Source organism: Cololabis saira, chromosome 3, assembly GCF_033807715.1.
Source record: "Cololabis saira isolate AMF1-May2022 chromosome 3, fColSai1.1, whole genome shotgun sequence".
Classification (NCBI taxonomy): domain Eukaryota; kingdom Metazoa; phylum Chordata; class Actinopteri; order Beloniformes; family Belonidae; genus Cololabis; species Cololabis saira.
The window spans coordinates 30,681,940-30,702,878 of NC_084589.1; the positions used below are offsets into that span (position 1 = coordinate 30,681,940).

Below are 20,939 nucleotides of genomic sequence, written 5' to 3' on the forward strand. Positions count from 1 at the left end.
GAAGAAGATCTTTCCTTCTACGTTCAGCAGGGCGATGTTTCTGAATTGGCTGATTTCTTTGGAGTTCGCTTCCTTGGGGATGAAGACCGCTACAGCTCTTTGCCACTCTGATGGAATGAGTTGTTTCTTTCAGACAGTTCTCATAAGGTACCAGAGCAACTCTAGTACCTTGGGGCAGTTCTTATAGAGCTTGTAGGGGACTCCGTTGGGGCCTGGCGCTGATGAGGACCTTGCCTTCTTCACAACTTGCCTAACTTCGCTGAGCTTGGGGGGCATGATGTTGAATTCAGCTGTCGGCGGTACAGGCCGAGGCACGTGTCCTGGTGTGCCTAAGGGGATGTTCCTTAGCGGGTCGCTGTACTGTCTTTTGACATGCTGTTCCATTTGCTCCCTGGTGGTTTCGAGCTTCCCACTCTTCTTCTCCTCCAGCAGTTGTCTGGCGTGCTTGAAGGGATCCTTAAAGAAGCTGGCTCGCTCTTTTTGCTTCCGGTTGCTGCGCTTACGGATGCGTTCAGCTCTGCGAAGCCTGGTTAGTCTTTGCCTGACCTCCTCCCAGAGGACTTTAAGACCTTCTCTCTCTGGTGGCGTTGCCTTCCTCCAGTTCTTGCGGAGTTGTCGGCGCCTTTGCACAAGCTGGGTGATCTCCTTTTCCCTCCGTCCCTTCTCTCTTGGGCCGGTCCTTTGTTTGGGGATAACTTCGCCAAACCTGTCCTTGCAGGTCCGGTATATGATGTCCCCAAATAGGTTAAGCTTGGCTTCAGCACCTCCGTGCAACGATCCCTCCAGTGTCTTGATCAGGTCTGTGTCCAGTGTGTGCCATGCCTCTGCTTCATTTGATTTTGGCCATTTGAGCTTGTCCCTTCTAGCTGGCTTCCTGGTCTCTGCTTGTGGCTCTGTTCTGTGTGGGTTGGTGGGGACTGGGTCTTGGTGCTCGTGTCGGGGCTCAGTCTCCTCCAGAGGACCTTCTTCCTCTGCGCCATCCATGCCTTTAGCAACGTTGGGTCCGTCAGCTCTGTGGTTTTCGACCTGGCTTTTGGTCCCTCTTGTCTCACCTGCTGGAGCAGTGCAAGGTTGCTGTTGGCCCTTCTGACCGCACTTTGCTCTCCCCTGGTGGCAACAGAACATTCTGTGCATCTCTTGCATCCTTGCACAGGTTGAGATATTTCCTGAATTCATTTTGAACTTCCTGTTTGCATCCTCCTCCTCTTTGTATTAACTCTCCAATTGTTTTATGCAAGTGGGATGCTTTGGTGAACTTTGATTTTCTCTCCTTTTGCAGTGAGTCAATTTTCTCCATTAAGGCCTTAATTTTACCTTGCGTTTTGTGACAACCTGTGATCCAATCTGTGATTCATGTTCACTGTAAGCACTGCGACCTGTTTTGGTCGCATCGTACTGTTTTTCAGCTTCTGAAGGTTCAACCATTATTTGCGTTGCATCACCATTTGACCGCGTAACGTGCACGTCGGCCACGGGGGGCTCTCCAAACACGTTTGGCTCAGTTTGAACCAGAACACTATTATCTGACTCATTTGGTTCATTTGGACCTAGAACACCATTATCTGAGTACATATTTTGCAATACAAAAAACCAACCAACAGTGTAAAATGTAAAACAGTACCTTTTTTATTTCAGTAAAACCCACAGTTGTTCATCACAGTTAAAACCAGCATATTAAATCCAAGTCCTTTTAAACCGTATAGGAGTTGAAAATCTTGAAACCATGAAACCACCAATGCATTGGATTTATACCAGAGCGCTCGTTTTTTACCCTTTTTTTTTTTTTCAAAGTACCTTTTGTGTGCACACAGTGTTTTACTATGTGGCCATATAACCAGCTGGTAGCGCGCTACATACCTTAATGTGCATGCACTTCTTCGGACCGGTCCACTTTGAACTGGTAGAGGCTGCCAAGGTCGGACGACGCAGGTGCTGTTGGAGGCTGGGGTTTTGCAACCCGGCCTAACAAACCCAGGTCATCATCCTCATCCTTGTCGGTCATGAGCAGTTCCGACCCCCCGTCTTAGTCTTCATCCGCCCTTTCCACCGGGAAATCAGGCGGGCCGGGCCCGTCAAATTCCTGGCAGAGCAGGTCCATGAGGCTGAGCTGACTCCCCCAGCTCGGCCCCGCCTTGGTTTGGGGAACCAACATGGCAGCGAGCTCCATCGGCCCCGGAGCTTCCGCAGTGGAGGCCAGAACTGGGTCGTTGCCGGACAGATTCGTCTGGTGGGTAACGGCGCCGAAGTGCCTTGAGGGGGAGCCGTTCACAATGAAGGCATTCCTCCGTGTGCTCAAAGGCGGCTAAGGCGTGCTTGAGCCCGAAACACATCATGCAGCTCAGGTGAGTGTCCCTGCTCGAAATCTTGTTCCCGCAAGGGCAGGCTCGCGCCTGTGATTTCTCCTATGTCTTAGTGGGGGCATCAGCATTAGTGTCAGCCATGACCACTAGCAGGGTTCGTTAGCTGTGAAGCTATGTTATGTCTCTACTCTGGCAACGTGTGGAAACCTTAAATCTTAAATCGGAATAAGTACTGTCCTGGCCAATACTTTCTATGTCCACAATATTTTTGAAAAAATATTATTTAACAATCACAATAAGCACACACAGCTGTTAAGATTCTATGAGACACTGTCTAATAGAAAAAAAATGTTGAAGCAAAAATGTGACTGTGTGTATTGTGAATCTTCAGATGTGTCAATATAATAAAAAAGGCTGAAGTGGCCCCAAACAGAGTTGCATGGTTGTGGAAGTAACAGTTTTTTTGAGTTGGTAGTCACTTAGACTCCCAAATGGAAGCTCCCATGGACATAGATGAATGAAAAAACTAAAATCACAATGTGTACCCTTTTGTATGTTTCACAGGCTTTTCTATTTATTAACAATAGGAAGACGAGGAATTGATGTGGAGGAAGCCAAACGGGCAATTGTTGATTTTAGGCAACAGTAAAGAAGACGTTGACTTGGATGTTGTTGTGTTTTGTTTTGAGTTTTTTTGTGTGTGTTTTTTTATTTAATGAACAATGCAGACACTCCAAAAAGTCAGGTTTTTGATTATTTATTATATTGTTCAGGCAGTCAGATGGAACATAAACAGCTAATTCTGCTTAGCTGCTTGACTGTATTTCCTGTTGGATCACTTAGTAGCTGGCCATGGTGCTCTCCAGCCACTCGTTGAAAATGCAAACCTAAAACAGGAGAAGACCAGAGAATAGTGTGAGAATAGTTTATCAGTGTGACGATGCGTTCAACTCTAGCTAGACACCACATTTCCTTTTGAGATTTTTTTTTTCTCTTTCAAAGTTACCTTGGCGTAGACACCAGGGTGGTCCCTCTCAGCGCATCCATAGCCCCAGGACACAACACCCTGCAGCTGACCGTTGCACACAACTGGGCCACCGGAGTCACCCTGACAACAAAGGATAAGATGGATGATGATGATGACTTGTTATAAAGTAAAAGTATTGTTATGAGGAAGACATTTGACTTGTGCTTACCTGGCAAGAGTCCTTGCCTCCCTCCAGGTATCCAGCGCAGAACATGGCGTCGGTGATCATTCCAGGGTAGGAGTTCTTGCAGTCCCTCTCAGACAGGATGGGGAGGTCCAGACACTGCAGCTTGTTCTTGTCAGCAGCTGGATGACAAGAGAGGGATCTTTACAATACTGAAACTAAGAATAAACACGAGCAAAGAGCACGGAAAAAAGCTCACTGGAGCTCATGGTGTTTCCCCAGCCGGAGACCAAGCACATGGTGCCAGCGGGAGCACAGCTAGTGGGAAGAGCCACGGGCCGGACGTAGTTGTTGAGGGTGGCGGAGGAGCTCAGCTTGATCAGCATGATGTCGTTGTCAATGTTGTAGGAGCTGTATCTGGGATGGCGGATGACACGGGAGGAGCTGATGAACTGCTCGGTGTTCTCGTTGATCCTGATGTGGTGCTCTCCCAGACGCACCTCCACACGGCTGCAAACGTTTGGAAGCCAAACGATCAGGAGCGGGTTGTGGAAAAAAGAGACACAAAAATGAAAATGAAATATGTGTGCAGACCTGGTGTGGGTACATCTGATCTACAAATGTATCAAAACTTGAGAAAATACACTTACGATTTGTAGCAGTGAGCAGCAGACACAACCCAGTCCTTGTTGACCAGAGAACCGCCACAGAAGTGGTAGCCAGAGTTCAGGGACACCTGATGGGGCTGAGAGTGGGGTTGGCACTCATACCCTCCGACGATTTTGTCGTCGTCAAGGGCGACTGAAATCACAAATCACTGACCAGTTAGTGTTTTTAACGCCAGTCTATTGGGGCTCTATTGAAACATCAAATTTTAATTTCCTCTTAGCAGTTGTAGCATCTGAGTAGTTACTGAATCATAATCATGTCACCACAGCAGCTAGATTAATTCATGTTTTAGATCATATTTAGTCTTGGAGGAAGAAAAGGGTCTATAAGCAGAAAGGAAGACGTCACACTCACAGGCAGCTCCGATGAGCAGAACGAAGACCAGAGACCTCATGGCTGATTTGTGATCAACTTGATGGATGGACTTCACCTGCAGCCTGTATTTATTCCCCGGGGGAGAACTGCCCCAACACTCCCAGCATCCTCATTGGTCAGCAAATGACCAATCTCTGTGCCAGGCCTTCCAGATTTATCTCTAAGATTACATGTATGTGGCCTTGTCAGCAAATTGGGAAAAATGTGTGAGAAAATATGAATGTTGAGTTCTGTCTTGCAAAGAGTTACCTGTCTATTCTTATTTCTTTTTTCCATGGTATGAAACAAAGATGTTAAAAATAGCACATTGCATCGTTTATTTAGTTTATTATTTTCAATAGAGTATAATTTGTTGCTTGGAATCAAAAAACTCCCAAAATCTATATAGAACTAAAATGTACGTGTGGGCTGTTTTACCATTATTTCTACTCTTCATGATACTGTTTCTATTATTCTGTCTAAGAATTAGACAAAACTAATTTCTTAAAAGTTCTGTTTCTCTGGTCGGATTGAAGCGGAACTTCTTAACTCTATAATTAGATTTGTTTGATGCCACAATCTCACAGCTGTGTGTTTCTCAGCAGCTGTTAGAATTGAAGGTTGGAGCTCTCCTGCGTTTATATTTAGAACAATCGTTATGTGTATTTTTCCCCCCTCGGGAAACTGTTTTACTCAGAAAATATCAGCAATACTGCAATTTGAAAGGTATTTTGTTAGGCAGCTTAATATGTGGACTACAATTTGATCATTCAAGCTTTCTCCCTATCAATGCAACTCTTGGTTTATTTATACTGTTCTGTAGAAATTAACAACGAATCTACTAAACTATTAAAAAACAACTAAAACATTGTTTTCAAGAATCAAAACGTGATTAAACAAACAAAAAGAAAGCATCGTTAAGACAGAAAGACCTGAATAATTGTTTATCCTCGATCTTTGTGGGACAAACTGAAACTTTGTCCTTTTTGCTGGCTTCATGTCACCACATCTGATGTGCCTTTACTCAGTTATAATAATCTATAAGTCTCTCACATTTGGCAAGAGGTGCAAGAAGAAGTGGGACACAAGACTGACGCTGAAATCACCATGTACTAGTTGGATTCGTTTGTGTCTGACGCTTGCTAACAGGCTTGCTGTGTGTTGTCACTGTTTCTTGTTTTGATATAAAGTTTTCCACTTTGTAACTTTGCCTTTGCCCTTTTTATTTCCCAATCTTTCAGCAACCTACATTAGACTTGGACAAATGTCCAGATGGATGTCTGAAAGTGATCTGTCCTGAAAACTGAAGTTTTTTTTTTTATGTCGGTTCCTGTCATGCTGTTCAAGACAGTTTCAGTTGCAGCCACATGCTGGTGCTGGGGACAGACCCATCAGCCTTTCATTCCAACATCCACTCTACCAGATGCACGGCAGCAGCCACATAAATGTCTCCTCATTGTCATCAGAGAGCAAGGACAGCAAGGAAAGAACTTTTAACATATTGGTTGGGGAAAAAAAGATGAAAAGGGTTGTATTTCAGGGTTTTAGTTTCATTTATTTAGCTCCACTGTTGGTGAGCAGGAATACGTCCTTCCCTTGATATTTTGGAGTACTGAGTGAGTGTCTGGAAGTAAAAACTCTAATCCGAGAATCACTGAGTGAAATGAAAAATGTGAAGATCTGGCTTTTAACACTGGCAAGGACTTAATTTCCTGTTGAGTTCACTTTATCTTTGTATTTAACTTTGTGCACTTAGAAGAGTTCAAGCAGAGTCACTGAGCCTTCGGAGTGGGATGTTTTTGATGATTCTGCAGGTTTGCGCAAATGGATTTGATTTTAAATCTCACAGATTTTATTTTAAAGACCTCTATTTTCCGTTTTGTTTTGTTTTTTTTTTGTCTGTTTCACGGTCCCAGTAACTTAAAGCTACATCCATAGATAATGACTAGCATACTTGAGTGTAATCAGCTGAAAACCTTTATTGATTTTTCTTGAACACAAGTTATCTATAACACGTTCTGCATCATATTAATCACACAAACAACTTGAATGTAAGCAGATAGCATCATCATTCCTTACAGGCACCTTTCACCTGTAGAAGATATAAAAAAACATGACAACAGTTGGTCCTGTCAACTCGAATGGAGGCTGAATAGTGGAGTTAATAACGACCATTGCAGCACAGCCTCCCAGCCAGCACACACACATGAAAATAGAAAAACATCAGTCAGTCAGCTTGCTGCAGGGAAGGAGTCCTTGCAGTCCTCGTTCTTTTTTCATCTGCTTCAGAGCACGCTGTTGTTGAACGCATCAAAGTAGGAATTACTCTTCATCACGATGATGTCCATACACAGCAGCCTCACAAACACGAACGGCTCAAACAAATGAAGATAAGAGATTTTATCAATGTGAAGTAATTACCCGAATATCTGTTTCATTTCTCCTTGAAGCAGCCCGGTTGGTCCAATAGTTTCTAGGAACTTAAAAACTCAAGACTCAATAGTGAGGCATTGACCCCCATGTGTGAGTTGTTCACCACAGGGCACTAACTCAAAACAGCTAGATTCTAATAATATTCAACCTAATGCGGCTGGAAGAGATGGCGTATTCATAACACGTCTTTATCCAAGGCCAGGTCTCTACTCTGGCAACGTGTGGAAACCTTAAATCTTTCATTTAAATCGGAATAAGTACTGTCTTGGCCAATACTTTCTATGTCCAATATATGTTTGAAAATGTATTATTTAACAATCACAATAAACACACAGCTGTTAAGATTCTATGACACACTGTCTAATAGAAAAAAAATGTTGAAGCAAAAATGTTACTGTGTGCATTGTGAATCTTCAGATGTGTTAATATATTAAAAATGGCCGAAGTGGCCCCAAACAGAGTTGCATGGTTGTGGAACTAACAGTTTTTTTTTGAGTTGGCAGTCACTTAGACTCCCAAATGGAAGCTCCCATGGACATAGATGAATGAAAAAAACTAAAATCACAAGGTGTACCCTTTTTTATGTTTCATGGGCTTTCTATTTATGAACAACAGGAAGACGAGGAGTTGATGTGGAGGAAGCCAAAGGGGCTATTGTTGATTTTAGGCAACAGCAAACAAGATGTTGACTTGGATGTTGTGTTTTGTTTTGAGTTTTTTTGTGTGTGTTTTTTTATTTAATGAACAATGCAGACACTCCAAAAAGTCAGGTTTTTGATTATTTATTATATTGTTCTGGCAGTCAGATGGAACATAAACAGCTAATTCTGCTTAGCTGCTTGACTGTATTTCCTGTTGGATCACTTAGTAGCTAGCCATGGTGCTCTCCAGCCAGTCGTTGAAAATGCAAACCTAAAACAGAAGAAGACCACTGTGAGAATAGTTTATCAGTGTCACGATGGGTTCAACTCTAGCTAGACACCACATTTCCTTTTGAGATTTTTTTTTCTCTTTCAAAGTTACCTTGGCGTAGACACCAGGGTGGTCCCTCTGAGCGCATCCATAGCCCCAGGATACAACACCCTGCAGCTGACCGTTGCACACAACTGGGCCACCGGAGTCACCCTGACAACAAAGGATAAGATGGATGATGATGATGATGATGATGATGATGATGATGACTTGTTATGAAGTAAAAGTATTGTTATGAGGAACACATTTGGCTTGTGCTTACCTGGCAAGAGTCCTTGCCTCCCTCCAGGTATCCAGCGCAGAACATGGCGTCGGTGATCATTCCAGGGTAGGAGTTCTCGCAGTCCCTGTCAGACAGGATGGGGAGGTCCAGACACTGCAGCTTGTCCTCGTCAGCAGCTGGATGACAAGAGAGGGATCTTTACAATACTGAAACTAAGAATAAACACGAGCAAAGAGCACGGAGAATAGCTCACTGGAGCTCATGGTGTTTCCCCAGCCGGAGACCAAGCACATGGTGCCAGCGGGAGCACAGCTAGTGGGAAGAGCCACGGGCCGGACGTAGTTGTTGAGGGTGGCGGGGGAGCTCAGCTTGATCAGCATGATGTCGTTGTCAATGTTGTAGGAGCTGTATCTGGGATGGCGGATGACACGGGAGGAGCTGATGAACTGCTCGGTGTTCTCGTTGTACCTGATGTTGTGCTCTCCCAGACGCACCTGCACACGGCTGCAAACGTTTAGAAGCCAAACAATCAGGAGCGGGTGGTGGAAAAAAGAAAAAAGAGACACAAAATGAAAATGAAATATGTGTGCAGACCTGGGGTGGGTACATCTGATCCACAAATGTATCAAAACTTGAGAAAGGACACTTACGACTTGTAGCAGTGGGCAGCAGACACGACCCAGTCCTTGTTGACCAGAGAACCGCCACAGAAGTGGTAGCCAGAGTTCAGGGACACCTGATGGGGCTGAGAGTGGGCTTGGCACTCATACCCTCCGACGATTTTGTCGTCGTCAAGGGCGACTGAAATCACAGAGACAGCTTAGTAATCAGCAGACAAATGAATGAATTTATACATATATATATATTAAATGTGAATAGGAGTGAATGCTTACAAGCAGCTCCGATGAGCAGAACAAAGACCAGAGACCTCATGGTTGCAGAGTGATCGTGCTGATGAGAGGGCAGCCCTGGGTTTTTATAGCAAGACAGCTCTCTTTTTTTCCTCACTAAGGAAAACTCCCACTGTTATCTTTGACCAATGTGCACCCTGAAATATGTCCTGGGTGTTGGAAAGGTAAACATTTTTGTCCTGATGCTTGATTATTTAGTTACACATCAACAATTTGAAATCTGATTGGGGTATTAGCAAGTGCATAAAAGTAAAAAAAATACAAAGTATTGATGTGACAGAGTCACTGATCTGGGATTGGACAATGTTTGCATTTTATACATTAGTTTTTGAATAAAACATTTTTCTTCATGCCTGAGATTCTTTTATTGATTAACATGTTCATGAAACTTGCTGAGCAGATGGCCTGTTTCACGGCCTCAGTCACCTTAGTTTTTCCAACAAAGTTACACATCCATACCAGGACAAGATGTCATGCAGACCTACTGTAATGCTGTGAGACTTTTAAAACCTGAGAGTTTCATCTATTTTTTTCATTACCTGTTTTTTTAACCCTGATATGCGAGTTAAATTATATAAATTACATGTGTTTAACATGCCAGCCCAGTGCTGTTTTCTGTACCTTGTTAATTTTATCTAAGTTTTTATATATATATGTATACTATTGGTATCTTTTCTTTTTAATCTCTTTTAATTTGTGTGCTTTCGTTTAATGTAACGCACTTTGTGATTTTATATCTGTGAAAGGTGCTATATAAATAAACTTTACTTACTTACTTACTTACTTACTTACTTACTTACTTACTTACTTACTTAAATTATAGTGAATACACAGAATCATGGTTTCCCCAAATTCAGGAAGGCTTCCTTGTTCCTATGTTTTCTGCCCAGCCCTGATCAGTACTTCTGCCTGGCGCTGGTTCTTACTCTGACCTGCTGTTTCCAGATCTGTCTTCTGCCTCACAGTAGCTGAACCACAACGCTCCTGGTCTCCATGTTAATATAATACCTAGGAAAAAGAAGAAGTCAGAATATGACAATGTTGTAATACAAGAATATAATGAAATAAAATGAGTCATAAATTAATCCTGCAATTGGCAGCATATAAACAGTGAATAACACAAATACTGCTGACAAAGATATTCATAAAGAGTTAAAAAAAAGCCTTCCTGAATTTTGGGAAACCATGATTCTGTGTATTCACTATAATTTAACTCGCATATCAGGGTTAAAAAAAACAGGTAATGAAAAAAATGATAAAACTCTCCAGTTTTAAAAGTCTCACAGCATTAGGCCTGCATGACATCTTGTCCTGGTATGGATGTGCAACTTTGTTTGAAAAACTAAGGTGACTGAGGCCGTGAAACAGGCCATCTGCTCCGCAAGCTTCATGAACATGTTAATCAATAAAAGAATCTCAGGCATGAAGAAAAATGTTTTCTTCAAAAAGAAAACTAATACATAAAATGCAAACATTGTCCAATCCTAGATCAGTGACTCTGTCATATCAATACTTTGTATTTTTTTACTTTTATGCACTTGCTAATACCCCAATCAGATTTCAAACTGTTGATGTGTAACTAAATAATCAAGCATCAGGACAAAAATGTTTACCTTTCCAACACCCAGGACATATTTCAGGGTGCACATTGGTCAAAGATAACAGTGGGAGTTGTCCTTAGTGAGGAAAAAAAGAGAGCTGTCTTGCTATAAAACCCAGGGCTGCCCTCTCATCAGCACGATCACTCTGCAACCATGAGGTCTCTGGTCTTTGTTCTGCTCATCGGAGCTGCTTGTAAGCATTCACTCCTATTCACATTTAATATATATATATATATATATATATATATATATATATATATATATATATATATATATATATGTATAAATTCATTTGTCTGCTGATTACTGAGCTGTCTCTGTGATTTCAGTCGCCCTTGACGACGACAAAATCGTCGGAGGGTATGAGTGCCAAGCCCACTCTCAGCCCCATCAGGTGTCCCTGAACTCTGGCTACCACTTCTGTGGCGGTTCTTTGGTCAACAAGGACTGGGTCGTGTCTGCTGCCCACTGCTACAAGTCGTAAGTGTATTTTCTCAAGTTATGTTACATTTGTAGATCAGATGTACCCACACCAGGTCTGCACACATATTTCATTCTCATTTTTGTGTCTCTTTTTTCTTTTTTCCACCACCCGCTCCTGATTGTTTGGCTTCTAAACGTTTGCAGCCGTGTGCAGGTGCGTCTGGGAGAGCACAACATCAGGTACAACGAGAACACCGAGCAGTTCATCAGCTCCTCCCGGGTCATCCGCCATCCCAGATACAGCTCCTACAACATTGACAACGACATCATGCTGATCAAGCTGAGCTCCCCCGCCACCCTCAACAACTACGTCCGGCCCGTGGCTCTTCCCACTAGCTGTGCTCCCGCTGGCACCATGTGCTTGGTCTCCGGCTGGGGAAACACCATGAGCTCCAGTGAGCTATTCTCAGTCCTCTTTGCTCGTGTTTATTCTTAGTTTCAGTATTGTAAAGATCCCTCTCTTGTCATCCAGCTGCTGACGAGGACAAGCTGCAGTGTCTGGACCTCCCCATCCTGTCTGACAGGGATTGCGAGAACTCCTACCCTGGAATGATCACCGACGCCATGTTCTGCGCTGGATACCTGGAGGGAGGCAAGGACTCTTGCCAGGTAAGCACAAGTCAAATGTCTTCCTCATAACAATACTTTTACTTTATAACAAGTCTTCATCATCATCATCATCCATCTTATCCTTTGTTGTCAGGGTGACTCCGGTGGCCCAGTTGTGTGCAACGGTCAGCTGCAGGGTGTTGTGTCCTGGGGCTATGGATGCGCTCAGAGGGACCACCCTGGTGTCTACGCCAAGGTAACTTTGAAAGAGAAAAAAAAATCTCAAAAGGAAATGTGGTGTCTAGCTAGAGTTGAACGCATCGTCACACTGATAAACTATTCTCACAGTGGTCTTCTTCTGTTTTAGGTTTGCATTTTCAACGACTGGCTGGAGAGCACCATGGCCAGCTACTAAGTGATCCAACAGGAAATACAGTCAAGCAGCTAAGCAGAATTAGCTGTTTATGTTCCATCTGACTGCCTGAACAATATAATAAATAATCAAAAACCTGACTTTTTGGAGTGTCTGCATTGTTCATTAAATAAAAAAACACACAAAAAAACTCAAAACAAAACACAACATCCAAGTCAACATCTTGTTTGCTGTTGCCTAAAATCAACAATAGCCCCTTTGGCTTCCTCCACATCAACTCCTCGTCTTCCTGTTGTTCATAAATAGAAAAGCCCATGAAACATACAAAAGGGTACATGTTGTGATTATTTTTTTCATTCATCTATGTCCATGGGAGCTTCCATTTGGGAGTCTAAGTGACTACCAACTCAAAAAACTGTTACTTCCACAACCATGCAACTCTGTTTGGGGCCACTTCAGCCTGCAGATCTGTCAGTCATTTAACTGCTCAAATTATCAGCAAATTATCTCCAGTCAGTTTCACATCATGTTTCATTTGCCATAGTGTTGAAATGAGAAAAACAAAACCCTCCTCCTCCTCCTCCTCCTCCTCCTCCTCCTCCTCCTCCTCCTCCTCCTCCTCCTCCTCCTCCTCCTCCTCCTCCTCCTCCTCCTCCTCCTCCTCCTCCTCCTCCTCCTCCTCCTCCTCCAGTGTCTTGACTCCAAAACCGGCTGTTATCAACAGAGGTGTAAAGGGATGGCTGAAACGGGGGAAAAGTGCGCTTTTGTACTCGGTCTATGTGGTGTGTAGCCAACTCGTGCTGCCGGGGTAAGCCTGACATGAATGAGGACACATGGTTTAGCAGAGAAATGGTCGACTTTATTCGTCACCAGACACGCACACGCACGGCAGCCGGCATGTTCGGGTCTCAGGCAGCTCTGTGTCATCACCCTCCTGTCCAGGATCAGCCCACTCCTTAAATACACAGGCAGGGAGGAGAGATTGATTGGACACACCTGTGCCCAATCAGCTGATCCAACCCGCGCCACCTGTGCGCTGCTCCCCCGCAGACCACGCCCAATCCTACACCCTGCCACACACTCCCATTGCCCGATTCAGGTCCCCGGCCTAGCCAATCCCACCCCCCCCCCCCCCCCCCCCTCGGAGCAAGAGAGGAAGTCAGGGGCCGCCATCTGAGCCCCCTGGCCTCAGGCCACCGGGTCTCCCAGGTTCCTGGTGGCCGGGTCTTCCAGGTAGTGCTCCAGACCCTGCGTGTCCGTGTGCTTGGCACCTCTCTGGATGAGACCTTGACCCACGGCGTTGACGTGCTGCAGCTTCACCTGCTTGCGCTCCACGGCCTTGAACTCCTGCAGCTGCTGCTTCATCATCTCCACCTCCGTTCCCACCACCGCCTGTGTGTTAATAGAAGTCCCGCACCCTGTCGCCGGCGTCCTAGATCTGACCCAGCCAGGCCCGGCCGCGTTCACTCAGCTTGCCGGCCTGGCGGCTCAGAGCCTCCGTCTCCCTCCGGAGAGCCAGCAGGTCGGGCGAGGAGCCGTCCCGCGGCAGCGGTGCCGTCCGTGGTGTGGCCCTCCAGCTCCGCCCTGAGGTCGGCCAGGCGGGAGAGGAAGCCCTTCGCCGCCTCGGCTTGCATTGCCAGGGAGTCGGCGTCGCGTCCCACGGGGCCGAAGGAGTCCAGCTCGTCGTCCAGGTCGGGGAGGCGCGAGAAGACGTCCTGCACGTGACCCTGGACCTCGCCGACACCCTGCAGCCACGACTCCATCTTGTCCGTGACGTCCTCATCCTCCTCCTCGGTTTCCTTGGCCTGGTTCTGGAGTCTCTGCGCCCCCCCTGGGCCAGGTCCCTGAGGTAGACTACTGAGGATGCAGGGACCTCAGACTCTGCTGCTGGCTCCTCAGCCTCTCCAGCCTTTTAGCGCTGCACGCCTGGGGCCCCAGAGCCTCCTGGACCTCGCTCTGGTGCTTGGCGGCCTCCAGCCTCCGCTCCACGGCCTGCCGACCCTCCTCAAACTCCTTGAGGCGGCCGGCCAGCTCCTCCTTGGAGGTCCGCCTGAGCAGCGTCTCGTTCAGCCCGTCCACCCGTCGGTTCAGCTGCGCCTTCTCGTCCCGGACATCCTCCTCCCCGACGCAACACTGCTCCAGCAGCTGGTCCGCCAGCGCCGCCAGCGCCTCCAGCGCTGCGGTCTGCTGCTCCGCCTGGCCCTGGAGCAGGGCTCCAATGTCCCTCACCACCTGCGCCAGTGACGCTACCGCCTGCTCGATCCGACTTCTACGCCCCTGTCATCCCCCCACGTTGGGCGCCACTGTAGCCAACTCGTGCTACCGGGGTCACCAGACAGGAATGAGGACATGTGGTTTAGCGGGGAAATGGTCGACTTTGTTCGTCACCACACACGCACGCCGTCGTGTCCGGGTCTCAGGCGGCTCTGTGTCATCACCCTCCTGTCCAGGATCAGCCCACTCCTTTAATACACAGGCAGGGAGGAGAGATTGATTGGACACACCTGTGCTCAATCAGCTGACCCAACCCGCGCCACCTGTGCGCTGCTCGCCCGCAGACCATGCCCAATCCTACACCCTGCCACATGGTGCTTCCCTCGATCCTATCCCAGCTTCCCTTGAGCAATAGGCTTGACCCCATCCCCGGTCATCCCGTTGCTGCTTCCACCTGCCTACGTGGATGTCTGCTGTTGCTGCTTCCGCCTGCCTGCACCCCCCCCACCCCTCTGGTCATCCCGCTGCTGCTTCCACATGACTGTTGTGTGCTGCTGACGCCCCCCCCCCCCCCCCCCCCACCTCTGGTCATCCCGCTGCTGCTTCCACCTGCCTGCTGTGTGCTGCTGACGTCCCCGACTCCCCCAGTCTGGCCTTCGGCAGGAGGGCCCCCCCTTATGAGCCTGGTCCTGCTCAAGGTTTCTTCCCTCCTAAAGGGGAGTTTTTCCTTGCCACTCTTTGGCTTAAGGCTTTTCTCCCACTATGGGAGTTTTTACCTGCCATTGTTTATATAATAATTGCTCGGGGGTTTATGTTTATGTTTATGTTTATGTTTATGTTCATGTTCTGGATCTCTGGAAAGCGTCTAGAGACAACATCTGTTGTATTAGACGCTATATAAATAAAATTGAATTGAATTGAATTGAATTGACCGAAACATTTCACAAACATAGTCACAATCCTGCCCACTCCGTCTCCAGTTACTTGTTCTGTGCCCATATTTGGGATTTCCTGCTGCTCTCTCTCTGATTCTGCCTGCCCGTTAATTTCCCTCATCAGTCTCAGCTGTTCTCCCACCCATTTAAACAAGTCTTCAGCACTTACTTTCTACCAGATTGTGATTGAATTTTCCCTGGAGTTACTGCTCTCCTGTGTTTGCTATTCTGGACCCAACCTGCTTCCTCCTATGTTTTCTGCCCAGCCCTGATCAGTACCTAAGCCTGGCGTTGGTTCTGACTCTGACCTGCTGTTTCCCGATCTGTCTTCTGCCTCACAGTAGCTGAACCACAACGCTCCTGGTCTCTGTATTACCCCAACCCTGTGCAGTCATCAGCTGGCCTATCCTGATCGCCTATTCATAATTGTGCGAATAAACATTTTGAATACCACTTTTTACCCTGGTCAGCTGTCTTTTATCCCATCCTGTTCGAACCTTAAAACAAAATGTCAGTAGCATTTTGGAAATTGTGCCAACGTCTTTTATGTTTCCTTTGATACGATATATGTAAAACTATAGACACGATCTGGCATCAAAATGAACATAAATCAATTCATATTTGTCCTAGTTTGACATTTCCTTTTCTCACAAGTCCCTGTCTGTTAACACCCCCCAAAAAACAACAAAAAAACAGGCAAAGCAAAACTATAACTAAGATATGGATTAAAGCTTTAACTGATCTGTTTGAAGATGGAGCCCTGCAGACTGGAGCTCTCGTCTCAAACTGATGCACCTCATTCAGTTCTGCAAAAACATCCGGATTAGGCACTTTATCACGTCTAAACAAGACAGGGGTGCATCCAGACAAACTTGTGCAATAGGAGGAAAGAAAATTAGTTTCCTTGAAGTTGAGTTAATTATTTTGAAGGAGTGGAGTCAGAAGGGCTGAGTTGATATTTCTTTAATCTAAAATTAATGTATCTCAGACTGCTGAATCTGAACAGTCCCAATCTGAAGATCACAAAGAATTTGAGAGATTTTCTCATTGATGACATTATTTGCTGTTCTGACATTAGATTAAAGGTATTTTAAAGATTTAACATTTTATAATTTTACAAGGTGACTAGATTGTTTTGTGACTCATCTATCATGCATTTTAGAAACATCTGTTTATATAGGCAAATATTTGAATACGTTTCATTAAGGTCAAAAGATCTGTGGACAGTTTTCACCATCTCTGCACTTTACTCTAAAAGTCTCATAAGTCATCACAAGACATTCACTGTGAACATTCTCTTTTAATAATTTAAATTAATTTCTCTGCAGCTGAGGTCTGAATACATTCTGTATAAAATTCAATCAAATATTTCTCAGGGGAATTCCATATCGAATGATATAGCCACTAATCAGTTTTCTCGATCATTTAATCTCTTTCTGTGTTTGCTTGTGTGCACAGCAGTTTGTCTGTCTGAGGGCAACAAATTCCTCCTTTCTTTCTTTCTTTTATTTTTTTTAAGCGAGCTTCCAATAATTGACTTTGGTTGATTCATTGTAGAAAAAGCATCAGACAAGCCAACAACTGCTGAGAGTAGAATTTCAATCAACGCCTTCAGCAAACCTCGTGAGCAAAAACAAAAAAATTTGGCAAACATAAGATTTCTCTTCTTTTCCTGTTCTCTTGAGAATATCAACGTTTATCTGAATTTTAACGCTAGTTCTTAAGCTTGAATTCTTTTCACAAAATAACAAATGAAATGTAGTCCGACACCCCGATACAGCAGCTTGCACTTCATGAATGTGAATGTTTTCCTGCAAAGCTTTAAGAACTGTGAAAGGTTTTAGGCCTTGAAATCCTCCATGCATCAGTTATTTTGAAATTGATTCTTAGTTTTAAAACATGAGCAACTTAGACAATGTTTGAAAAAAAAGGAGAAGAAAATACTTTCAGGAATCAATGACTTTGCTGAAAAGCAGTGTGATGTAAAAACTAACTGAGAGGTTCGTCTGCCGCATAATCTTCCAGCTGCTATACAGCCGGTTTTTCTATAAATGTTTTGCTCTTACCTTGAGCGGATTTAACATTTGATTTTTTTGCCGTTGAAGTAAGGACGTGTACCCAGGATTTCAGTACTGGATGAGTTTCAGGCTTTTTTTTTGTGTGTGTGTGTGTGCTGACATTGATGAATGGGAGCTGCAACATCTGTGTCCTTCTTTTATTGATCGCGAAAGCATTTTGCTCTAAAAAGGCAGAACATTAACATGGACTAACCCTGGACTATATGATTGAATGGCAGAATATATCCATCCATCCATCCATCCATCCATCCATCCATCCATCCATCCATCCATCCATCCATCCATCCATCCATCCATCCATCCATCCTTTTTCTATACCATTTTAACCCTGTATAGGGTCTCGGGAGATTATAGTATGTGTAAATTTATTTATTCTGCATTGGTGGAATGCTGGGTTGATTTTGTGGAATATCAGGATATAAAAGCCTGATTCAGTTATAATGAGATGGATTTGCTTATTTTAGCTGACTGATTCATACATGTCTGAGTGAAAAATCTCAGTGTCTAAATGAAGCATTCTCAAGGTCTTACAGTGACACAGTTGTAACAGTACTGGCAGAAATTATAAGCACACTGATGCAAGACAAGGTTATGGATTTTATTGATCATGTCCTCACATATTACAGCTCTTTTTCTCACTTCCTGCTACCATTTATCCCTGCGGCTGTCTTTGCTGCTCTCCTGCTGTTATACCTTCTGAGACTAGCCACAACCACCTGCCGACTCTGTCACCTCCAGTTTCAGTTTCCCTCTGTTTTTTTTTCTTCCCCTCTCTCATGTGTTTCTGTGATGGGAGATCACAGCCTAGCTGTATCTGGAAAGGGTGTCATTGATCCAGGACATCAGAGAGCAGACTTTGGTGTAAACACCCGGGTAGTTAGGCAGAGCACAGCCCTGGCCCCAAGAGACAATTCCCTGGAGCTCCCCGTTACACACCAGAGGCCCGCCGGAGTCACCCTGAGAGAGGAATGGAAAACACATGAAAAAGTGTATTTATTCTACTCTGTTATCACGTTGAGTTCCCTTTTAACATTTCCATAGTCTATCTACTTTTTCTTGCACTGCATGATTTCCCAGCAAATACCTGACAAGAATCCTTGCCTCCCTCCAGGTATCCGGCGCAAACCATGCGATCAGTGATTAAACCAGGATAGGAGCCATCACAGTCCTCGTAGGAGAGGATGGGGATTTCCACGCACTGAAGGTAAAATGGGTTGAACACTGCAATTCAGAAAAAAAAGCTAAGTTTAAGATTGGGACTATTATTCTTCATCAAAGAGATTATCTCAGAGCACCTTAATGTTGCCTCCGTAGTGTTTCTGTAATTGGTGTCTAGAAATTAGGCTGAAAAATTCTGAGAATCACATCCTTGTAAAAGGGTTCACTTAAGGTTCGCCATTTCTTAAACAGGCAAATGCATCCGCAAACATAAAAAAGACAGTACAGCAGCATTACTGATTCCACAGCCATTAAAAGTGTACTTATAGCACCCAGTTGTGGCAAATTAAAAGCTGTTTATTTGATCATCAGGATGTGTGAACACCTCTAGGAAATCAGGTGTTTTGGCAGTTTGCCGTTACGGATCATTCAGGTTTGTGTTAACTCAATTGCAAGGAGGAAAGACACGAGCAGGGATTTTAGTGAAGCAGTTGTTGCTGCCTGAGGTACATCTCAGACTCCACAGATCTCAATTAGCATGTTCGATTTTAGCATTTGATCTAATGTACAATTAGAAATAGGCTGGATGAGTTTGGCTTCTTAAAAAGGTTTGTCAGAAGAAAATGTTTTTCCTCTAAAGGGACTATGACAGAATGGTTTTTGTTTGCTGAACTATGACCATGGGACTTCTAGAACAATGTAATTTGGACAGATTATATCATAATGGAGATGTTTGACCATGATGCACCTTTATCTAAAACTATATACACTTCATAATCACCGATGCTCATTCCAACTGCCGAGCATGGTGGTGGCGGAGGGATGAGGGGCTTATTTTGCTCCCTGGAGTCATGGACTCAACCATGAGCTCCTCCACATGTCAAAGCGCTGCACTATCTGCCTGACAGGTAAAGCTTGGTAAAAAAGTAAATGGAGTCACATCAGTCAAAATCCAACACCGTAGCGTAGTGGAACCTTAGAAAGAGCTGCGTCTACAAAGACGAAGGAACTGAAGCGACTTTGTAAAGATGAGTGGGCCAAATTTCAGGTTTACCTCACCTTCATCGGAATAGATGTTCCCCCATCCAGAGACGGTGCACATGTCTCCAGGGTTGGCACAGGCTTTGGGAAGGGCGATAGGCTTCACATACTCATTGATGGTCGCAGGGTGGGCCAGTCTCATCAGCATGATATCATGATCCAGGGTCCTGTAGTCATACTTCTCGTGCCAGTAGATGGCATCCACTGGCATTAACTGCTCCGTGCCCTCGTGCATCCAGATGTGGTTGTCACCCAAGATGGCAATCTGTGCAAAGGGGCTTCAAAGAAGAGAAGTAGCAAATGATTTCAACTCTCTTAATGCTGTTTGTTGAAGACGTTGAATGGTGAGACACTGCACAAACTTTTTCCAGCAATGCGCAGCGGAGATGATCCAGCGGTCGTTGATGAGCGAGCCGCCGCAGTAGTGGTAGCCGAGATTGAGGGACACCTGCCAGGGTTGAGAGTGAGCTTCGCACTGGTAACCTCCCACAATCTTGTCATCCATAGGGGCTGCAGCTGTGAAAATACAACATTTTTTTTAACAACAGTAGGTCAAATGTTTTATTATCCTTCTGCATTTCAGCATCATGTAAACAGTCTTTACCTGCAGCCCCCAGGAACATTAAGACCAGCAGACCAATCATTTCTACTCAAGCCTTCCTGAACTGGACGTGAATGACCTCTTGCTCACAGCATTTATACTTCACTGTGACCTCCCATGTATCCCTCATCCTCCACCCCTTGCACCTTCTGTCAAACATCTGTCTACTGCTCCCACCCTGAGACTTTACCTTGGACTCACACTGGATGTATTACGCAACTCTTTTTTTATTTGTGAACTCCACAATAAATGTGGAAACATATTATCATCTATATAACATGTATATACAATATACTCTAATAAAAAAAAATACTAAAGTGGCTTTCATATTTTTCTCAAACCTTTTTCTCCATTGTGTGACACAAAAGTAGAAAAACAACATGTTCTGTTATTTATTTATTTATCTGGTTCTGAGGAGACAGGTGGCTTCTTTCTCACCCCTTTTGGCCTTAATTCAGGGGTGACCAAGATAGTCCACTGATCTGCACATTTACATTTCCTATTTAAATCATGTGCCAAAATTCTCATTAAAAAAGACACGTATTGACGTTCCTGTAATTTTGTTAGGTCCTTTTTAATCCATATCGACCTAAGCCAGATAGAGAGGTTGGATGACTGGTTTCATGCACTTCGTTTGGATGCCTCCCAGTGATGAGTGATCCATGAGGGAACCGTAAACAGGTGATACTGGTTACCTTGGCAAGGATGATATGACCTCAGGGGTTTTGCTGCGAAAGGGCAGAGGTGGGCAAATAAAAAAACTAAATTGGTGCATGATAAGACAGCAGATTAAGGATATCTTGTAAGAACTCTGAGTAAGGACACAGATGGGGTCAACAAAAACAGCACAGGGGGCAGGGTGAGCACAGGGGGCCAGTCGTATAAATATGACC

General features: G+C 44.7%; 3 protein-coding genes across 3 annotated transcripts; 1 reads left to right on the top strand and 2 right to left on the bottom strand.

Annotated features, from left to right (window-relative positions):
• Positions 1-3,041: 3,041 nt before the first annotated feature.
• Positions 3,042-4,602, bottom strand: LOC133436336 (trypsin-2-like). The gene is made up of 6 exons (XM_061717208.1): positions 4,475-4,602; positions 4,102-4,252; positions 3,711-3,961; positions 3,497-3,633; positions 3,307-3,408; positions 3,042-3,187 (listed from the first exon to the last, which is right to left on the bottom strand). Exons 1-6 carry the CDS (start codon positions 4,512-4,514, stop codon positions 3,140-3,142), a joined length of 729 nt encoding a protein of 242 aa, XP_061573192.1. The 5' UTR covers positions 4,515-4,602; the 3' UTR covers positions 3,042-3,139.
• A 3,071-nt stretch (positions 4,603-7,673) lies between these two features.
• On the bottom strand, positions 7,674-20,143 carry LOC133440624 (uncharacterized). Its single transcript, XM_061717945.1, has 16 exons — positions 20,050-20,143; positions 19,808-19,961; positions 19,464-19,723; positions 18,331-18,467; positions 18,054-18,203; positions 13,900-14,296; positions 13,496-13,850; positions 13,217-13,451; positions 12,890-12,974; positions 11,293-11,469; positions 8,996-9,109; positions 8,753-8,903; positions 8,356-8,606; positions 8,142-8,278; positions 7,931-8,032; positions 7,674-7,819 (listed from the first exon to the last, which is right to left on the bottom strand). Exons 1-16 carry the CDS (start codon positions 20,087-20,089, stop codon positions 7,772-7,774), a joined length of 2,793 nt encoding a protein of 930 aa, XP_061573929.1. The 5' UTR covers positions 20,090-20,143; the 3' UTR covers positions 7,674-7,771.
• Positions 10,685-12,159, top strand: LOC133436352 (trypsin-1). Its single transcript, XM_061717209.1, has 6 exons — positions 10,685-10,807; positions 10,944-11,094; positions 11,242-11,492; positions 11,570-11,706; positions 11,801-11,902; positions 12,014-12,159. The coding sequence occupies exons 1-6, from the start codon at positions 10,768-10,770 to the stop codon at positions 12,059-12,061; spliced, it is 729 nt and encodes a 242-aa protein (XP_061573193.1). The 5' UTR covers positions 10,685-10,767; the 3' UTR covers positions 12,062-12,159.
• Positions 20,144-20,939: the final 796 nt, after the last annotated feature.